The sequence below is a fragment of the Neurospora tetrasperma genome (genome assembly GCF_000213175.1).
Source record: "Neurospora tetrasperma FGSC 2508 unplaced genomic scaffold NEUTE1scaffold_2, whole genome shotgun sequence".
In the NCBI taxonomy this organism is placed as follows: Eukaryota; Fungi; Ascomycota; class Sordariomycetes; order Sordariales; family Sordariaceae; genus Neurospora; species Neurospora tetrasperma.
Window position 1 is genome coordinate 5040356 of NW_009799100.1, and position 20963 is coordinate 5061318.

A 20963-nucleotide genomic window follows, 5' to 3' on the forward strand; every position below is an offset into this window, starting at 1 on the left:
CCCCCCCCCCCCCCCCGGTGCTGGAGCCTCCATACAACCCCAAGTACAACAATACCGTTGGCTAGTGCCCATCCCGTCGCGGGCCCTGGCACCGCCATCATCGCCCGTAGTGTAGGGGGTGCATGTTTTGACGACTTTCACTTCCGCATAGCCCCAGCTCTTGTTCTTTGGTGGCTTCACCTCTCTGCCTTCTAGAAGCCACCCTCGCACAAAACAAACCCCGTGGACGACTAGCTGGTTTGAAGTGTCTCGTACCCTTGCAGCTTGCAGAAAAGACCGGAGAACAATCCGGAAACTGACTGAGAAGCTAACCGTCTATGGAGAGCAGAAAGCAGGAGAGATGGATCATGAGAATACATTCGAATCGTATTGGCGCATTCGTTGCTCCAGCGGAAAAAGACCCTTGATGTTTTCGCTAGCTTTGGAACTCTTGTTTACCTTTTGCGCGGCCATCCCCATGGCGGATTGGCTTGGCTTCCCGAAGCCTTCGATAAGCCGCAAGATGGGTGGCTTGTCCGGGCAGATTTGAGGATTGTCTTGCGCCGAATATTGGTCCGTGACTATTGCTTCACATAGACGACAGTCCGATGAAAAGTACTCCCCAAATCATCTCGGGCTTGCCAATCAAGTGAAGCAACCGAACGACGACGCATGCCAGCTCAATCGTCAGCTTAGTTGCAAGACCCCTGATCATACCATCGAGACCGAAGGCCTTATCCCGGACCCGACATAGCCAGCAATCGAGATGATCCCGGGCGTTTTTCTGCACTTGCTGGTTCAAAAAAAAAAAAAAAAAAAAAAAAAAAAACCTTCTGCATCTTCATATTGGAAGATCGACCGCCTACGAGGGCCCCGGAATGTGCGCGCCCTGATCGGAGTGTAATCTCGTGTCCGGACCTCGCATGCATCGAGAACGAGGCGCCTATACCCTTTCATCATCCATCTGTCGGTGCTATTTTTAGTGTTCAAGCCCGATATCCTCCTCCCTCGTGAGGAGTATTCTGTACGAATCGGGTGCGAAGGGCTGCCCATTTTCCGTGTCGTCGTGGTGCCATGTTTGGTGAGTTTCGAGGCATCAGGAGGTGTCGCTCCAACGGGATCGTGAGTAAGCTACCCCAACCAAGATATCTCTGCATGGCAGGCATCCAAGCTCTCCGTGCAGGTACCAGCCATCACGATAGATCCCGTTACCTGATATTGTTGCACAGTCCATGCATCGGGAGGTAAACATGGTCTGGACTTTGGAGGCATAGCCATATGCTGATTGCAGCTTTGCTCACCAGCCCTCTGACGCTATCAACCATCACCATTGCCTGTTCGCTCCTTCAACTTAGTGGTGACTTACGGGTTCCGAGACTCCCGAGCCAAACTGGGCAACGCCAGATTGCTGCTTCATTTGATGATACAGAAGTCGGGGTGGTTTCTGAATCTTGTCTCACCCCAATCCACCATGGACAACAATGGGCGAACTGACGCCCAGCCCCTGTGCCATCCCAGAAAGCCATTCAAACCCCAGCATGTCCACACAAGACGTCTGCCATAATCGGAGACACATCGGCGCCGTGTTACACCCTAGACCATTCTTGGTGAGACTAGCAGTTCCCTGACAGCAGGCCACGGCCTCCCATGAGACAAGCAGATCATCATCCGATGAATGTGTCAAGCCTAAAGTTCGAACTGAAAGCCTGTCACACATTACCACGGGTCAAGTGGGGACTACCATCGAGTAACCGTGATCTACCGTCTCGAGCGACGTAGCTGACGGGCCAAGATGTGAGGCGTGTAGTGACATGCTTGTGGGACAGGCAAATGCGGGTGAGGTTTCGAGACAAGCAAGAGACGCAGCGGCCGGAGACTCATGGGTCTTCACCAGGCCCATGAAATCAACTCAAGAAGATTCCACCCGCTTCGGAGTATGCGCCACGTAAGCATCCAGCCGGTCTGAGATCATCATGGGGACGGTATTTCGCTCCTCCAGGAAGCCTGCCTTGCCAAGCTCTTTCTTGTGATAGTCTCTTTATCCACCTTGGGCTAGACCGAAGGAGCCCACTTCGGTCACGGCATGACGCTTGCGGCGGTGCAATCTATGGTTCGTCTCGGCGGGGCATTCGGTGGCAAAAGGATGCGGTCCTGTCTGTCGTGGCAGAGTCGAACAAACACTGAAGTCTAGAGGGCCGGATTCGGTAGGGGTTAGCAATCGAATTTGGAAGTCGTAGCAAAAACAAACCTAGATTCGGAGACGAAGGCAATGTTTGAGCAACCTCTGGCAAACTCAAATTAGCCCAAAGTGTCCTCAAAGAGCTCCAAGCACCACAGGTAGCCCCTGGCTCGGTAGTTGTAGCGGTCGTGGACTGAGGATACCCGTCTGCAGCGACTTGCGCAAGTTCGGGTATGTGGTGACCGTTCCCAGGAGGGTGGTCTCGTACATGGCTCCTTATTCTTTTCACTCCATGGCCAATTTGCGTCAAGGGAGGAGGGTCCGGGACGAGAATGCACACAGCTTCATGCTTCGACGCCTTACTGCCGTATCAACTCAGTTGCTGAAAAGAACGACCGGTGATTGCCCGATTGCAACGACCATGACGGATATGTCGATATGAATGCACGTACCAAGCGTCGGGATGCGTCTGTCCAGACGTCGGAGTCGAGTTGGGGTGGAAATGGAAGACGCTTTCTATGGAGAGGCGGCGTAGTTACACCTACACCCGTCTTGTTTGTTGATTGGACAATATATAGCCCCTTCGAGCAGGTAGGCAACCGAAGCCATTACGCTTGGTAAGGGTGCAGTGAACACATCGCATGTAAGCCCTGAAGCCTTTGCGTGTTTTCGTATGTCTGCCTTTCTCAACACCTTGGGTATGCGGTAAGAATCTCAAATACCCCATGATATCAATAAATCCTTGATGCTCATTCGTAGGGGATTCCGGTCTTCCTCGACGCCAAGTCCATTGATGTTCTTTGTTGACCGCAATGACCGAATAGCAAGTCCAGGGATGGCAAAGCCATCTCGCTCGATGACCTTTGCAGGGAGTCGACCTTGATTAGCCGTATTCAAGACGCGCAACGGACCTGTTAAACCGATGTGACGCCCGACTGCCACCAGACTTGAACGGCATCATGGCCTACATCAAGAACCCGTGAGACGGGAAACAGTTGCCAACTGGGAGACCGACAGTCAATGTACAAAGGAAGCATGGGATGCCAGCCTCAAAGCTAAATGGCCTACCTTGGAGTGTAATCGAACCCACTTACCTTGGGAAAATGACATCCAGATATCCGATCAAAAGATCTCCAAATATGCTCAGGCGATTGATTGCGGACAGACTGCCTAAGCACTCAACAATCAGTCGCCGTGACATGTCCGCTTGAGAACAAGCGCACGGCTCACCATCTTAGCCTTGTTTTGGCTGTCACGTAATGGAAACGTTTTCCAGCGTTACAAGCCCTCCGTGTTAGTCAAGCTTGTCACAATTTGCTGCAACCAGACTCAAGCAGCCATTGGGTGACTGTCTGTTTTTCCCAACCCATTTGGGACCCAAGTTATGCCGAAGGACTTGATACCATCAAAGCGTGGTCTTGTACCGGCCGTGACGGCTATGTATCTGCTCGTACCGGTTTGCTGAAGGTGCCCAGGAACCTCCGGGAACCAACCGGGAAGCGGCTTCTCTGTCCTAGATAGGCCAAGCAGCTCATGAGTGCCTATAGCCAGGACACAGATGGGTCACACTCGTTGTACCTCCAGCAGATATGCGGGGCTACCTGGCATGTGTTGAGGAAGCGACTGTTCGTGCCTAACAGCACTTACAGTATGTCTGTATGCCCGGTGGAATTTCATGATTTGAGCTCCGTGCATGTCAGCCATTGTCAGCGGCGGGCTCGAACCCCCGTAGAAGCCGACCATCGTAGAGGGTGAAAATGGTCCTGGATTCTGATGCAGGCGGACGGGTGCGGAGGCAGACGTGTCGAACCGAAGCCTTGCTAAGGGCAACAGGCAAGCAGACGGCAAGCCCTGGATGATACTCTGGACCGTCTTGACTCATCGATGAGGAGACAAAAGGAGACCGGGCGCATTAATGTCTGCATAGAATCGCGTCACATCCTGGTCCAGCTTCACACCCTCTGGGGATGAGAATTGGTGAATCAACCAATCGTCGCCGGTGCAGCAACCGCCGGGCTGGACAGAGACCTACGACCGGTGAGGGCAGATCGCGACGAATACCTGGGAAAGCATCAGTGGATTGTCAGGAGTTTTGATAAAAAGGGCCGCGGCGAATGCTGATTGGATCCGGTCGATATCTCGTGCTGGGTAAAGGTCTCGGTAATGACACAGCACCAACTGCTAACAGTTTGTGGTGATAATTTAGGGCAGAAATGTTAAGGAACCGGGATGGCGTGATGTATACCTACCTCTCTCCTGCCTCTTTACTTTTCGAGCAGCGACCAGACTGTACCTGGTGTCGGAGCCAGTCACGGAATTCGGAACAGGCAGGAGGCCTGAACGGCCAGCGAGTGACACTGGCACCCCATACATCACGAGCAGGAGGAGTCTGGTCTGGGGGACGAAGCGGGTAACATGGGTTCGCAATAAACTCATTTGTTCCATCGCAAGTACCGAGAGAGACAAACTGTGCGACAGGATGAGACCAAGGAGCGATTTCCTGCGCTGGCCTGGTAAAACGAGTACGATCCGCACCAACAAGATCCAGCCTAGGTAGGTGTGGTGCTGTGAAGGAAAGGATTGTGCATATTTTGGAGGGAATGAATCTGGCGATACTTTTAGTTCTGTGATTCCAACGATGTCGTCTCGTCATGTGCGATTGAAGGGAGGGACAAGAGCGAATCATTTCGTGGGCGAGATTCCATTGAATGGAGTGGGAAACTGCTGCTGCTGTTGAGTGTCGACAGAACTGAATCGCCAAGTCCAACGCGATGGGCGATGTCCGTGTCTCCAAAATGAATGGGACTGGATCGATTGCCGCAGTGACCGAGTGTGTGAGGTGAATGCGATCGTATGGAAAGTAGGTATCATGACGGAAGGAACGACGCCTTGTTCACTTCCCTAAAGGTAGGTATTTCCCCTCGGAATTGAGTCTGGGCTGCAACTGGCCGCAACAGAGATGGAAAGCGCCCCTTACCCTCCCCGAGAGCAAAGCCCGGTAGAGGTACTAAGTAGGTAGAGGTAGGTATCCTCCAGGATCGATGGAAGGAGATTGCCAGCCTAGAGGTAAGGATGGTTCAATTTCGTCCCGCGCTCTTTCCCATTCGAAAATCCCCAGACTCAAATTGAGATTCGTCGACGCGCGTAACTGAATTCGGTTTGCAAAGCCAAAGAGGGCAGTTGCAGCCAGAGCCGAGGAGCTGGCACTGTGTTGAATGAGACTGTCCGTCGTGATCGGAGGACGAAGCCGTCACTTGCCATGTGACTTGGTCCAGGTCTACTTGTCCAAAAGAAAGAGGTGCTCAATCAGGAACATACCACATGAAGTACAGGGCCCATGATAGAAGACATGACTGAGTTCACTCTGCGACTTCCATCTTCTGGCTCTCTCGTTTCTGAGACCTCGACCCGTCGGGTTTTGGACGTTGAGGTTCTCGAAGTGGGTCTTGAGTAGTTACGGTGCGGAGAAAGAGCCAAGTACGCCAAGATAAGATGGCTACAGTATTGTCCACTCAGAATGTGAAGATAAGTGGAGGCCTTGTTCAAAGTGGGGGTGCTCTGGGGTTCTCTCGGTCGTCGGCAGGTGTGCTGTTGTCCCCTGTCGCCGCAACGGAGGGAAGCAAGGAAGGAGCTTGGCCTTGGTTTTCGATTGAACTTGTCTAATTTCAACCACTCAGCAAGATGGACAGACGCTTCAGTTCACTTCACTCATCAAAGCAGGAGATTTGATGGAAGGTACTGGTGTGTCTATCCGTGTCTCTGTTTCCAGGAGCCAATCTTTGGAGGCGTTAGCAGCTTCCGGTTTGATCAGCCATAACGGTCTCTAAACTTCAAGTAGTAGGTACATCCAAGCTCAGCTGTACACAGGTCGGCATCTACCTCTATGGTAGGTACCTTCCTAGGTATGTTCCCCGGATCGCCCGTAGCTTAAGAAATTAAAATTCTTGACAGACAGCCGCGGCGGGATCTGAGCTCCGTAGGTCGTCTTTCCAATGAACCAACCCTTCACTTTCGACCGCCCATCCCATCTCGGAGGAGGGATGATGCTGACTTGCATGTGCTCATCTTCAATTTGGTGGATGGGTGATCTTCGTCTGCATCTTTGTTCATGGCGCTTCACAGCCCGTTTGCATGCTCCAGTCGGATCAACATGCATGGGCGATCAGCTTTCAGAATCTCTGTCTCTCCCAACTCCCCATCTCTCTTCAGTCGAATATCAGGGTACATGTAGGCAACTGGGCGGGTAACCTTTGCCTCATATAAACAAAAAACCAACCCGACTCTGATCGACTTTCTATCTAGGTACTCTAGACGCGATACAGTCTCGTTGCAGCAGTGGCTGCAGGACATGTGTTACCTCCAGGTCATGACCTCTGCATTCGGTTGGTTCACATTCAAGAGTTGTGGCCTGTGGTGGTGACTGAACAAGCTACCTACGTTCAGAGAGAAAGTATCGGCATCTGAGCTTATTTACCCAATGAGGGCGGGTTCATGCACCCTACCAGAAGAACCAGACACATTCCAGTGAATACACTGCTAAAGAGGTGAGACAGCCAGGGCTAGGAGGCTCCGTCGTCGTTTCTAGGGCTCAAGGTACACCTTACTCTTACAGTCCCAATCCAGCCTGTTACTGACGCTAATCCCATTTTTTTTGTAGCGGCTTTGACCATGTTGCCAATGGGCTTGACTAGAGGTGTCAAGTCCGAATATCTTCACTTATACGGACGGCCTGCAACTCGGTAGCACTGACCTTTCACCTAATCCACCCATCACCACACTGTCATATCATCGATATCACCATTCCCATCGTCATCACTGTTGTTGCCAAACCGTCGTTGCCATCCATGTTTCCCACGCAAGGACCCTGGAGTTTTCAAAAGCCGGGGAGTGATGTGTCACATGGCACAGATCTCTTTTGCAGCGAAAGAGGTGTGGGAAAATATGGGGTGCGCCAAAAACAAGCCCCCGAGGGCGTTCTTTGTGTTCCAACCATCCGCCCAGCAGGCTTGCAGACTGCTTAGCTGCCATGCTGACATTGTGTAGTACTGCTGTTCATGCTGCCCCTTATTGCCCTGTTGCCAGGCTGCCGGCCTGCTCTGCTAGATTCAGGTGCAGTGTTCCTGAAGGCTGGTGTGTGGAATGCCTCATGAAACCAGCACCCAGCACATTCTAGAAGAACAAACATCTGCTGCGCTCACAAAACCTTTAGCTTTGTGCGCATCTTATTTGAGCCGGAACCTGGACGCCAACGCAACCTGAGCCGTTTCGCTCAGCGGCCCGAACCGATCGCTGAGGCAGTCATTGATACCGAAAAGACCTGTTGCCATAACCTCTTCGTCTGCCAAGTCTTAGCCGCTTCCGTATGGTCAGTTTTCAACAACTCAAAGATAATATACTACAACAACCCTCATCCGAGAATCGCTATCGTCGAAACAGGAACGCAAAGCCATGCCACTACCTCTAATTACCTCGGATCAGCTAGGAAAGCGACCTGCTTCCTCAAGGACAAGCAGTTCTTCCGAGTACCTCTATTGTCATTCTGCGCAAGACCTCAGCCAATGGCTGGCCGAGCCTGCCTGAACCCCCCCGGGTAGCAGACGAAACGGCCGAAAGATTATTTCATCTGAAACAAATGGATAAACATCTTGCCCCCTTCGGCTATGGAGTCATTGGAGCGCTCTACGCCAGCAAGCCTAGCGCCAGCCTCGGGTTTGGTGGCTGGACACATGCATCTATTCGAAGAAAGACGGAAACCTGCACAAACGACCTCCTGCCTTTCGTCCACTCACCCCTTTTCTCATGGATCGGCAGCATCAGCTCATACTGGCCACGCGATAGAGCAACCATCAGATCAGCAATGGCAGCAGCAGCAGCAGCAGCAGCAGCAATAACAAGGAGAATGGTACCGATACGGCCAAGTCACGCTTTTGGCGAGGGGGAAAAAGAACGGCCGAGCGGTATTTTCGTCCGTGCCTCCCAGATTTGATCATTCGCCCCCCCCTTGCCCGTCGTCTCGTTGAACCTCAGTCAAGAGGCACCAATGGTGGTCCAAACACAGTTAGACATGATTGGACCCCAATGCTGAAACGGGCAAATCCAAGGAGTCATGGAGCAAAACAAACTTCACTCAGCCCAGCTGCTGACCTCCCTACCGCAGAGCATCCCCTCACCCGTTTGATCTTTGGTGTGTGGGGGCAAGAAAGAGATGGTACACCGAACACTACCTTGCCGGGCCCCGGGCAGTTTGCATGCTCTCTCGATGGCGTGCATCACAATCCTAGTAACGGACGTATCGCCCGGGCCACTCCAATGGCTGTGTCTGAAGAGGTGCCCGTCCAAAGCTGCCTGTGAGGCTTCACGTCGGGATCATGGCCTAGAGGTTCTTGGAAACAGAAAAGAGGCATATCTGGACCCGTGTCTCGAAGAGGAACTACATCGTCGACTGTATACCTCACGTGTCGGTACAAGGGGCCCTGCTCCATCGAGTAAGACAGACCTATATGGCCTTGATTTGGCCTCCCTGCAAGAGCTTTGTTCGGCCGTTGCCGAACACGTCAAACCTATAGGGCCGAAAGCTGAAGGCGTGCTGCATTTCTGGACTGGGCCTTCAGCTCTGCGCTGGCACGTCGTTACTGCAATACGGAACTTCCCCTTCCTCTGGCTCGCAATGTCTGGTCCGTTGTGGGTTGAACCTTGGCCTGACCCTGTTCTCACCTTTCCGCCTCTTCATGACCGACGCCTGACTTTGAGTGATGCAGGCAGTCAGCCAAAGAACTGCGCAGGCGAACTTACTGCAGCAATCTACCTTGATGAAGCAGTCCTGGGCTTAAGGACTGGGACATCCGATTAGGGTGGCAGGATTCCAACTCTCAGTGGCCCAAAGCCTGTCAACCGTCTGCACCTACCCGTCTCTGGGGCATCACTCCTTGCCCGGCGGGTTTCTCTTCAGATCAAAACAGATGTTTGTGGCGCATTGTAGAAGTCCTTGGATGGAGGATACGTGCATACCCTGACGCATAGAAGACGAGGTTTCCAAAGAAGCCAGCAGAGAAGCGACTTACCCTGGCGCGGAACCTTTTGATACCTCGATCTCAAGATTGCGGATGTTTATCGCTGGTAAATACGGGTCTTTACGGTATCGCAACGGATACAACTCAACATTTCAAGGTTAACAATGAGGTAAGTGGAAGATCAGGACCTTTGGGGCAGCACCATCATCACAACATCGCCCAGCCGTCACCTCACGCCGATATGTTTGGTGAATCCTTGCTTGCTTTCCTTACTTGCCCAAAACAAATTGTAGACAGCATGTCAACTGTATTGACATGCCGGTCGACTATCAAGTGATCGGTCAAGACAAGAAGAAGTGATGTTTTGTGACTCGAGCGGCCCCCTGCTTTGAAATCTTGCGTAGTGTTTTCGATTCAATCACCGGAGTAGGCTGATGGGGGACCCTCTACCCAGACTCACACGTGGGCTTCCACAGGTCATCATAGTCTCTAGCTGCTACTGCATAAGAATGCCAACCAAAAGTGCGGTCCCCCTAATCGCCTCGTCTGAGAAAGGACATCAGGCTTTGTCTTGAGATTAAAAGACCGGGGACTCTTGACTTCTCTCCGCATCCATGTGTCCCATCGTCGTTGTCTCAAACCCCTGCGCTACCCATCTTGTTTGTGCTTGAGCTTAAGAAGGTGTAGTTATCCCTCCTGACCATTTCGTCCTGCATCTTTTGGTTTTCCCTTTACTCTACGAGCTTTTTGGTGTTCTGAAAGCCCTAGCCTGGCGATACACACATTCTGCCTGTACGACTCACCGCTGTGCTGGACGTACTTCCGAACGAACTCCCGCACTCCCTTCGCTGCTCTTGTTGCCACCTCTGTACGATCCTCTTCAAGCCACCGCACCCGGGGTCCCCATCGAGGGCACCAGAAAGCCACCTACTTGCGATCCTGCACTCCCCTCGACCAGATTATACGGCATCATTGTCTTGTTCATTAGGCGAAGACACGCTGCGGACAGCCTAGAATTTTGGTCGCTATCGTCGCTCGGAAACACACGGTCGAGGAAAATTTCCAAACAAGTTTGCCACAGCTACGGCACCACCGAGCGAATTTCCAGAGCGACTTCTTTTTCCGATCTCCACATCCTCCGCAACAACATCGGGCAAGCCTCTCATCTACAGCGCCGCATTTTTTTGCGAGCCATAGCCCGGCAGTTATTCGACGCACCCATCTCGCAAAGATACCAGACCGGAGTCTGAGGGACAAAAAAACAAGTTTCAAACAAGGTGAGCTGAGAATGATGAGAATCACAGATAATGAGTTTCCGCAGCCTGTTTCTCTTCTTTTTCTTCCCCGTTCTCTCTCTATCGGCCGGAGCCCTGTTTGGAAGGACCGATAAACCCAGGGTTGTGGTTCCCGGCTGCAGCGACCACTCTTCCTGCACGTATTATCATTTTGAGCAATCGGAGCGGACATTGGTCACGTAGGACAAGCACTGATCCCGACCAGGCGCACACACTTCTTCTCTGACTTGCATGTTAGTGCATCACCCCTTTTAAAACGCTGTCCGTGATGGTCGGGCTCAAAGACCTCGCTGCGATACCGGCAGGAACTTGGGACATCGAGCCAGCTATGAGGAGCTAGGGGTAAAGGTTGAAATAAAAAGAAAAATCCTCCCCGATAAGAAAAAAGAGAAAAAAAAAAAAGAACAGCAGCTCCCTCCAACGACATCAATTCTTCATGAGCGAAAGAGAGCCTCAAGCCTGGATCTCGTAGCTCCGGCTACAGATTCAGATCACGTTTCGGGCCATCTGGTCCATTCGTCGCTTACTGTGCCAGCGGGCTTGTCCTCTCGCTCCTTGCCCACGTTCTTGCCCGTACCCTCCATCCTGATATATCTGCCTATACACGCTCATACCAAAGCTCCCTTTGTGGAGGAGCTCAGCGGCTTGATCAGTATGCTAACGGGACCCTTTTTTTTTCTATGCTTAGGTTATAGCGACGCAAGCACCAACCGCTGTTTTCTCGTCGCGATACAGTGTAGATTGACCGCTTGGCATGACAGGGGCGCATATCAAGGTCAGTCAACCAATCAAACCCTCGACCAAGTTTTAGCAAGCGACATCGGAAAGAAATACACTCTGAGCTGTTGAGTCGAGAGGCAAGAGGATGAAGAAAACAACAGAGGAAGGAGAAGGTGAAGAGGGAGAGGATGAGGATGAGGACAGGTGATGGAATTGAGGCATGGCCTTTGGATTCCCTTCTACCCCAATACTCGCCACCTGCTCTCTTTTCCTGTTACGGCTCGCCTGGAAGGTCTAACCCCAATCGGGGCGTGAGATCGCCTCCTTTTCCACCACCTTTGGGGCAGCACTGGCACTGTAGCGGAAGATATTCACTGACTAACTCCCCGGAGACGGACTTTGTATAGGGAACGCACCTACTAGCGAACTTTTCTCACTCACGAGCCTCGTATGAATCCGCCGCTTTCAAAGGTAAACACTCATTCCATCTAATTCACGTTGCTTTTCCCTTAAAATTCCTGGTACAACATGGTTTTGATCTGCGTTGCCCGCCTATCCCATCCGACCCTTGATTCTTGCGGCCACTGCGGCCGTATGCAGCACCCTGGACCTAGGCCTGGACCCTTTGGCGATCGAACCAGCCGACAGCTATCTATACAGCATGCGAAATCTTTCTCGGCTGTACCGGGGCCAGGTTGGATGACATCAATATAAGCGCAATCAAGACAAATAGGCCGGGTTTTCAACGACAAATACGCGGCTCCTCATCGGTGAAAACCTACGGGGCCTTCCATTGCCGTAGCTAGCGGCGGCGCAGACGAAATAAATGAGTTATGTTCAATTCTAGAGGTTAGTGAAAGGCAGTTCCGTTGTGATGATCCTATCCCCCACCCCCTCCTGCACAATTTTCACGTTTTTCGGTCTTTCCCGGCTGTGTCTTGATTCTTTTCTTGACAAGACTTGCACATCGACTCCATATTCGGTCGCCAGTGCGCTCCATTCCGCTTTTCTAGCTTGTTTTAGTCCGGCCCACCAGGTTGGTCTTGCGGCCTCTCGCTGGCTGACGGATGCCCTGGCTCACAGTCTGTGAGTTTTCCCGACGTCTCCAGTTTCTATCTTGGGCAAGCGCTCTCGGGCAAACGTTGGAAGATCTGTACTGGACACGCCCTCAGAGCATCAGTCGAAAGGAACAAGTTGATGCAGCTCTCGGCGCGTTTTGTACGACGGCAGGGTTCCATCCCGATCGTTTGTGGGGCAACCCTACAAAACGAATCCCGTGTTGCTCTTGTTCCGACTGGTCTGGCCGGGCTACAGACGGCCAACTGCAAGCTCACTGTTTAGGACTCGATGTACCTCTGCATGGCAGGCGGTATCTGCTTGTACCACCATGTGTGTACTTGTAGTCTCATCAAAACCATCCTCTCTGCCTGTCAGCCTACCTCTTGTTCATGGCTCCCCTGTTGCCGTTGCGCGGCTGGGGGCATCGTCTGGTACACTGTACCTAAGCTTTGCTTAGGTTAACAAGCACTAGCATGTCAGGACAGGACAAGACGGAATGAGAGTGGATGAGGTATGCAACAATAGTGCAGCTCAGCGAGCAAACATCATGTTGCCTCCCTCCCACTTTAGACCAGAAGATTTGTTTCCCTACTCTATCCCGTCCTCGAAATTCCTCGAATTTGTACATGTTTCCTCCCATTGGCACGTCTCGCTCCCGTTATGTTATCTCCCTTCCAGCCCCTTTGTTTCGTGAACGATACCTATCACCGATGCGACTTGTTTAGGTAGCATTATAGCGTGGTGATTGTGGTGTTTATTCGCTAACATTTACTCTTGCGGCTTCTTCTAGGCTCTCCTAGCAATTCCGATGGCTCTTGGTAGCCCAGCCATCGTTATGGTCCAGGAACGGCATTATCACTTGGCTCAATGCTCCTCTAGTCGTCTGGCACTGCATCCATATACGCTTACATAGCTGATGGGTACATCCTCACGAGCTTCTTCAAGCCGTGCCACAGCCGCCTTGTCATGTTGCACCCCGCACGACCGATTAGGACCGTTCAGTGAACACTCTACCTTGCCTGAAAACGGCACACGACTAATCTATCTTTTGGCTTTTCATTAAAATCACGCCTTGCTTGCTTGCCTCATCTTGCTGTTGCTCGCTGTCAGACGGAAGACATGGGACAAGTGAGGAATGGAAGCATATGACATGCCCAGGAATCAGATGAAACTAAAAGGGGCAGTTCGCAAAAGAAATCTGACTGACGCTGTATTTTTAGCAGGACTTTGGGCCGTCTGCCGAGCTTGACTACGGTCTCGACATCCCCCCAACCACAGCCGACATGCGGTAAGTAACTACACTACACTACAAGCTTTCTTACGTGTCGATTCATTGGCTCTGTGCTATCGTTCTCTGCTTCCCCTTCCTTTCTGCACCCTGGTGAGTGGAGGATGAAATCGCATCTCAGTGTCAGTATTCACACTGGCACTGTCCGTTTCTTCTGCATCACACGGTGGTAGTATGACAGTGAGTGATCTGTCAAGGTAACTCCGACCGGTTCGTCTCCGTACCTTACCTTTACCTCGCACCAAAGTATCTTTTTCACGAACTGTACAAGGGCAGCGGAGTGGTTAAACATACCCGGCATGGTATGTAGTTGTCCTGCATCCTACCCGGCCTCTTTCCTTTTTTCCATCATTCTTCAGCACCAGTGGACAGAGTTAGCTACCCTTGCCCGCCTCTTACCCTTGCCAATTTTCACCGAAAGGCACGGTAAATTCGAAGCTCCCGCAACCCGTATCCATGCGAATGGAGCGGAGGAACGGACACTAAGCTCCTGTCAGCGTTAAAAGCCATATCGCGGTCCGCTCTCCGCACACACTTTCCCATTTCTTAGTCTTTTCTCCCCGCCTGCCCCGATCTCCCCGTCACAAAGGCCGTTACCATCAACGGCTATCTCATATCACACGAGCTACCGGTTTTGAGTTACCCTACCTCAACCTCACAACAGGACCGCCGGCTGCTACCGTTACCCGGTTTCCACTTTCTACTCATCTTTCTCAATCTCCTCCGCCCCCTTTGGCTTCTTCCCGTTCACCACTGGCGAGGTAGCTTGCGGCAGCACCGAAAGAAAAAGAAAAGAGCAATACCTCTACCTTCCCGCCACCCTTGCCATCCATCACTCGTCAACAATTACACCTTCGATCAAAAGAACCGTTGTCGTTAGGGGTAGGGGAGACGAGGCATAGGATCAAACCTGAGAAAAACATGGGTATTTGCTTTCGGCGCTAGCTCTGCCTCATCGCAGTTCACAGCCTATCAGCAAGTTAGAGTACCCAGATTACCGCTCTCGCCATTGTTGTCGCTCTCATTCGATCCACATCCACTTGCGCAAGTTGCCCTGCCGCAAGGCGCTGTGTTCGCGCTTCCGATTCTGTCGGCATCGCTAGCTGTGCAACGCCAAGTGTTGGCAGTACAACCAGAGAGTTGTGGGAGCTACCGTAGCCCCGTCCTACAGGCGCACTTGTGTCTCGCATGGGAAACCTGAACGCTGCATCAAAGTACACAGCGTTCAGGTTGCGAGAAGCTGCGAGCAGTGGCAGCCAGATAAGCTTGGTGCGCGAAGACTGAATGCCAGCCAGTCAGCCAGCCAGTCCGAGCAAGAAAAGCGGCGTGGAGCACCTTGCCAGGCAAGCAGGAGGTCTGTACCATCGAGGTGCACGACAGGCAGACACCTCAAGTCCGGGGGTGGTTGGCTTCTCGGCAATCTAGCCAAAGCAGGACGTTCTACAGTCAAGGTACCTGTTGCTAACCCATCCGATCTTCTCACTCAAACAGCTATACAGACAATACCGCGTCGCTGTCGACGATAGAGGCGCCGCCTCAGCCTTCCTTCATAAGCCTGAACCCCCTACCGATCCCTCCGCCAACCGGCTACACTGACGGAGGTGCCCACGGCTATTTTCCTACCGCTCCCACTGTTTATTCCACTAGCCTGGACGTCAGGCCTCGACTGGGCTCCAAGTATGTGTCACGTCTCCCCTCCTCTTTGAGCCTCCACACCAAATATTTTCCCCTAAGCACCACCTCCGTTCATCGTGCCATGGAACACCATCCCTTTCCCGAGGCTTACACGCCAACTAGTAGCACCTCTGCCTCGGGCATGGCACATGCCCCTCGATCCAACGCATTGCCGCACCCAGGCTCCCAGCTCAGCATTCGAGACAGCTACGCAACTACGACGCCAACCTTCAGAAGGCAAGACCATCACATTCCACGCTCCCCATCCTTCGGCGGCATAACCTCGAGACGGCATCCACTATCGCCCACTCCTAGTCCGGCAACCTACAACACACACAGGATGGACGGCACATATGGGTCAAAGACCCAACCCAACATACCCCCCCTTACCAGCATCGTCGAGTGCGGTGTCCTTTCATATGGAGGCCCTCAAGCAACACCCATCAAGGTGGAGATTAGCGGCATTATCGACAAGGGATTCTTCCTTGCCGAGGAGCAGTGGACTTGCTACAGGCGCAACTACTTTTCCTGTGTTTGCTCCTTCTCTTTAACCCCCAACCTTCCCACCACGGAAATCCAATTCGTTCAGACTGGATCCCCACAGCCTTATACAGTCTATGGCTTTGCCATGTCCATCTCTGCAGCTGTAGCCGACAGCGATAACCAAACAATCGAGTTGGTTCAGCATACGCCAAAGCGAGACAAGGGGCCGGTTGCTAAGCCCGAGAAGGTCCGGTTACTACCAAAGCCGGCTCAGCAAACCCACCATCCACTAAGCGGATTATATAGCAACCCCGACGGAAGTCTCTCGTCGTCCAGAGCATACGACCACCAGCCATACGGGCAACAACAAAGCCCTCTCCCCACTGAACATACGTTTGAGCGTATACAGTTCAAGCAGGCCACGGCGAACAACGGCAAGAGGAGGGCTGCTCAGCAATACTACCACCTCATCGTCGAGCTATGGGCTGATGTTGGAAGCCAGGGAGGGGCAGAAAATTACATCAAGGTAGCCTACAGAAAGTCAGCCAAGATGATTGTCCGCGGGCGGTCTCCAGGTCACTATCAGAATGAGAGGAGAGGAAGCACTAGCAGCGGGCCAGGGGGCTCCGGCGCCGGTAGCATCGGCGGCGGTTATTCTTCAGTCCTCGGACCTGGCGGCGACTATCACCCTGGCACGATGCTCCCTGGCGGCTTCACGCAATTCGGTGATCCGAGAGGTGGCTATGGAGCACGGCATCACCATGAGCTGACCATGGAACCCATGATGTCCCATGACGAAGCCAAGTCGATGACGGACCACAAGGGATACCAATATTTCCCTGCAACGATCTACGAGAGTGAGCACGCGGACCCAAGACATCAACAGGTGGAACTGTTCTCCCACAGCCGCACGGAGGCAGAGAGCAACACGGTTCCCTCCATGTCCAGCGGCTATGATCCGACAAAAGTCAAGCCCGAGGGGGAGAACGGCCTTCCCAGTATGTTTTATCCACCAGTTAGCTCTTACTACTCGCAGCAACGCTGCGGAAGATTTGAGGGCAAAAACAGCTCTAGTGGGTATTACCCTACCAGCATTCCGCCATCTTCAACAATGAATATGACATAGACTCCTGGAAAGGAGTGGCATTTGCGGTCCGGACGGAACCGTTGTATCATGATCCAGGAGCATTGTGATGTCGTCTAAGAAGAGATGTTAAAAAAGAAGACCATGAATAAGGGAAAAAGGCATTTATATTGTCTTGAGCTGATTGATGTTCACTCACTCAAGCAAGACGATGTCAGTCACCACTTGTGGAAACGAGAAGATATGGGATGACGAACGTATGTGGGCGCACACGTGGAGATGGCTACAGACGATACTAATGATGATGGACATTTTCATTGCTTTCATTGCGCTGATTTTTGTCGCGGATTTCAATGGTAACACACATCGGACAGGCAGGAGCTTGGGTCGGGTCAAGGATAAGACAGTTCAGTAACCTAAAGGGATCAGGGATACAGGACAAATCGGCGAAGGAACACATATCATTCTTCCCCTGTTATTGTTGTTTGTTTGCAGTTTCTTTTTTCTTCTCTTCTTCTTCACCATTCTTGTCCGTCGCCAAATTTATGGAGCGAACACTTTCCACCAAGAACTTTCTTGCTGGCCATGTCTTTTCTCTCATTTCGTTTCTTACTGTGTTTATCTTCTTTTTCCCTTTCCTTGTAGGGATATTAAAATGGGTGTCGGTCTAAAGGCGGAAAATGGGAAAAACATGGAAGGCGAAGACAAAGGGCACGGATCAAGGGTCAGTACTGGTTCATTGGCATATGAAATATCGCATGGCATTTGCAAAGGATACCCGGTTTTTTTTTTTTTTTTTTTTTTCTTTCTTTCTTCTTTTTGCTTTCTTTGTTTTTACTACATTTAGTCTTCCATTACTTGGCTTTATTACTACCGTACTTCTTTTTTTGTTTGCCAAAGAAAAGCAAGAAAAAACAAAAACAAGTCACTATGTTTTCCATGTCCAGTAGTACCTCTACCTACCTACACATTGACAAAGACTTGGAGCGCCGTTGTCACGTTCGCGCTTCGTTTTTTTCTCCAGAGCTGAGTACAGAGAAAACGAAGGGGGAGATGATGAAGATCCATGGAAGACGAAAAGCCGGACAGATTGCGGAAAATCACTGGGGGGTCCAAGGGGGCTAAACAGGTTTGGGGAACTGGGAAAAATTGAGACGGGGTCACAGCCTTTTCGGTGTTGGTCGGTCCTCGGGCGGAAAAGAAAAAAAGAAGAAAAAAGAGTAAGGCAGAGAGAGTCCTTCAGAGCTCGATAGGCGCACTTTTAAAGCTTCCTTGTTTTTTTTTTCCCATCCCAGCATCATTTCTGGCTACAGTATCTCTTGTGCTCGACTCAGTCTCAGATGGATCGCAGGGATGGAAAATAGGCAGGCTGTCTGCTGGCGATCCGCCCGTCCGTCGGGTGTATGTTTGCGGCACGTTTCAAGGCCGGAGGCTGTGAAGACGGGTTGATTGATATATGCCTTGCGTTGATCACATAGTTTTTGTTTGGGGTTGGTTCAGTCAAGTAGGTAACCCCCAAGCCACGATTCCCTACCGACCGGCTGGTTGACCGGTTGGTAATGTTTTGCCTTGTTGCTTTTTGCATTGTGTATGTATACCTACCTACCATTGAGTCCATCGCGACTGAAGGAGAATGGGATGGAACAAGGCTGGGACTACACACCCCTCGTCCCTACGTAGTTTAGGTGCAGTATCAAGGTGGTTATTCTAGCAAGCAGGATTTGGGATTTTCCGGGCAGTTAACCCAATCGATGGCCTTTTTGCCTTTCTGATTCGCTGGGCTGGAAGTTATCCTCTTTCGCATTGCCTTTGGGTTCTTATGTCTAACCAGTTTTCTGCTGAAACTGCGCGTTGAGACAGCGAGTGATCCTAGAATACCTAACTTAAGCTCGGAACGAACAAATCGAGTGTGAAGCCTTCAAGTTTTTGTCGCGAGTGAGAGGTAATCAACGCCACTCAGCAGCCACTGCAGCCAAAAGATGGAAGTCAGTCGTTCGTACATCTCACTCGATAACCGCACGCGGCAGCCACTTATGTACTGTGCTGTAGAGATAAGTGCGACCCGTCCGCCTCTGTAGCGAGAGAACCAAAAAAAGAAGAAAAAAGAAAAAAAATGATAAAAAAAGAAACTGCTGCTGGGCTCTCCTGTGAGTTGAGTGAGTGAGGCCTCTAAGGCACCAATTTACACTGCACTGCACAGCAGAGAAAGGGTAGTGAAGAAGGGCAACGATCGTGCAGTGTGGTGATGTAAAGAACCACCGTCCCTCTCACATATACTACCAATTGATCACCCAACACTCCTTCCCTGGTATCCATAGCACCACGAGGTACCTCTGTTAGTGATCCCAAACTACAGTGGTATGGTAGAATCGATCGCTCTACTACCCCTTTTAACAAATTGTTAGTGATGGAACTTCCACTTGTTTGGCATGCTTGTGAGGCCTAGTCTTCGTGGTCCCCCGCTCTTGACGGCTTCATGACGGCTGCCTAGGTCGAGACGGACTCTTGCTCTCCAAACCTGTTGTTCTAGTTTTCACTGTAGTTCAAGTGTAGGCTATTCTACAGTGTTCCTGTCGTTGTCATTTATCTCCTTCCGTTACCGCCCCCGGCCGTCTTTAGCTAAGTAAGTACCTAGGTACTGGTTGTGAATGACGCGGCGGCGTTCTGGTCTGCCGCCCTCCTGAACTTCTGGCTTCTGACTTGACTTCCGACTTCCGACTTCCGACCACTACGCTTTTTTTTTCTTTTCTTTTTTTTCTTCCCACAGTGCCTAACGACTTGCAAACCAGACTCTGTGCTTCTTCCTCAGCTGCCTTAGCGTGTGATCTAGTATCTAGAACTTACTAGATATGCACACTACACTACTGAACAGGCATGATGTTCGACAGATATTTAATACCCTCTTTGCTCGGCAGCTGGGCTTACTCGTCAGTCACGTATCGTAACTACACTATGTACCACAACCAACGTCCAAATCCCCGGGGAAAAAAAAATTTAAAAAAAAATTTAGAATAAAAATAAAACAAGTCGAGTCGTTAGTTGGTTGTGTGGTGGCGGGGTTTGGCTGTCCAGTTTGTGACTCCTTTTCCACATATCTACGCTGTACCTACCTACCGTCTGGCGGCGTCCCGTCTGGCGGCGTCAGAGTACGTAGGTAGAGGTAGTGGTGATGTGGTAGCACAAAGGATGACATTCAGCAACGAGACAAGGGGGAGTGAATTTTGAGAAGAAGCGCCGTTCCCGCCGCCGCCGCCGCCGCCGCCGCTAGAGATTCCTGGAACCGTAGCAACGTAATTGTTTAGAATATAACTAAGAATCCAACCACTGTGTAGTGTAGGTGGTTGTTGTCAACCACTGGGCCAATGATGTTGCTGGGCGAAGTCAAGAAAAAGCCAGAAAGTTCCTCCCCGGCGGAGCATCATTGAACTCACTCGTCAAGTACCTAGACACCATTGCCCGCCAGAGGGAATCACATTCACTAGGTAGAGAGCTACCAGAGATCAACAATGACCAGCGAGGATGGAACAAAGATAAGCATATAATAAACACCGACCCGAGCTTACTCATATGCGAGCCGTTCCGGCTGGACACTCCAGTCTGACTGCTGAACTGGTGGCAAGATGACAGAGTGACTACTCTCTCCAGGAGTTACGGTCTGAACCAAGTACACACGGCGTTCAAAAGGACTGGAAGGAGGTAAGAACCGTATGTACCAACCAAGTAAATTACAAACCCGTGCTTACATCCACTCACTCATTCACTCACATCCTTTTCCCTCTTTCTCTCTTTCTCTCTCCCAAGGAAACTCCCCAAACCACCGCGCCGCGCCGCGGAACAAGCCGTACCGTACCGTACCGTGCCGTGCCGTCCTTCGCCCATTGTTTCTTCTTCTTCTTCTTCTTTTTTCTTGTCCTTGGGCTTATAGAATGGTATGATCAATCTTGCCATACATGAGAGTGAAATACGACATAAGGGAGGGAGTTGGGCTGAGAGGCAGGAGAACAAAAAAAAAGGGGGGGGCGGTATGACACAGATAGCCGACATCGAATTTTCTATAAGGTCACTATTGTAAGGGCGGGAACTGAAGCTTCTGGGGGAATGGAATGGTGCCAACGCCAACGCTTGAGGCCCGACGGCTTGGGCCAATTGTGGACTGATTACGGGGGGGATTCAGCGTTTGCCGTCGTGGGGG

The 20963-nt window shown here is 51.5% G+C and overlaps 6 protein-coding genes across 6 annotated transcripts; 3 read left to right on the top strand and 3 right to left on the bottom strand.

The window, feature by feature from the left end:
• Positions 1-1435: 1435 nt before the first annotated feature.
• NEUTE1DRAFT_38409 (uncharacterized protein) lies at positions 1436-3359 on the bottom strand (the record flags this gene model as incomplete). Its single annotated transcript, XM_009850445.1, has 8 exons — positions 1436-1685; positions 1764-1887; positions 2026-2130; positions 2228-2520; positions 2611-2674; positions 2759-2928; positions 2976-3104; positions 3253-3359. The coding sequence occupies 8 exons, from the start codon at positions 3357-3359 to the stop codon at positions 1436-1438; spliced, it is 1242 nt and encodes a 413-aa protein (XP_009848747.1).
• Positions 3360-3487: 128 nt separating this feature from the next.
• NEUTE1DRAFT_100002 (uncharacterized protein) lies at positions 3488-4863 on the bottom strand (the record flags this gene model as incomplete). Its single annotated transcript, XM_009851747.1, has 6 exons — positions 3488-3699; positions 3760-4009; positions 4097-4186; positions 4338-4339; positions 4427-4668; positions 4796-4863. The coding sequence occupies 6 exons, from the start codon at positions 4861-4863 to the stop codon at positions 3488-3490; spliced, it is 864 nt and encodes a 287-aa protein (XP_009850049.1).
• Positions 4864-8417: 3554 nt separating this feature from the next.
• On the top strand, positions 8418-9008 carry NEUTE1DRAFT_40961 (uncharacterized protein; the record flags this gene model as incomplete). The annotated part of the gene is made up of 1 exon (XM_009850570.1): positions 8418-9008. One exon carries the CDS (start codon positions 8418-8420, stop codon positions 9006-9008), a length of 591 nt encoding a protein of 196 aa, XP_009848872.1.
• Positions 9009-12157: 3149 nt separating this feature from the next.
• Positions 12158-12586, top strand: NEUTE1DRAFT_121566 (uncharacterized protein; the record flags this gene model as incomplete). The annotated part of the gene is made up of 1 exon (XM_009851748.1): positions 12158-12586. One exon carries the CDS (start codon positions 12251-12253, stop codon positions 12584-12586), a length of 336 nt encoding a protein of 111 aa, XP_009850050.1.
• A 2482-nt stretch (positions 12587-15068) lies between these two features.
• On the top strand, positions 15069-16918 carry NEUTE1DRAFT_80293 (uncharacterized protein; the record flags this gene model as incomplete). The annotated part of the gene is made up of 2 exons (XM_009851749.1): positions 15069-15207; positions 15328-16918. The coding sequence occupies one exon, from the start codon at positions 15347-15349 to the stop codon at positions 16811-16813; it is 1467 nt and encodes a 488-aa protein (XP_009850051.1).
• Positions 16919-16966: 48 nt separating this feature from the next.
• On the bottom strand, positions 16967-17296 carry NEUTE1DRAFT_100007 (uncharacterized protein; the record flags this gene model as incomplete). The annotated part of the gene is made up of 2 exons (XM_009851750.1): positions 16967-17152; positions 17207-17296. The coding sequence occupies 2 exons, from the start codon at positions 17294-17296 to the stop codon at positions 16967-16969; spliced, it is 276 nt and encodes a 91-aa protein (XP_009850052.1).
• Positions 17297-20963: the final 3667 nt, after the last annotated feature.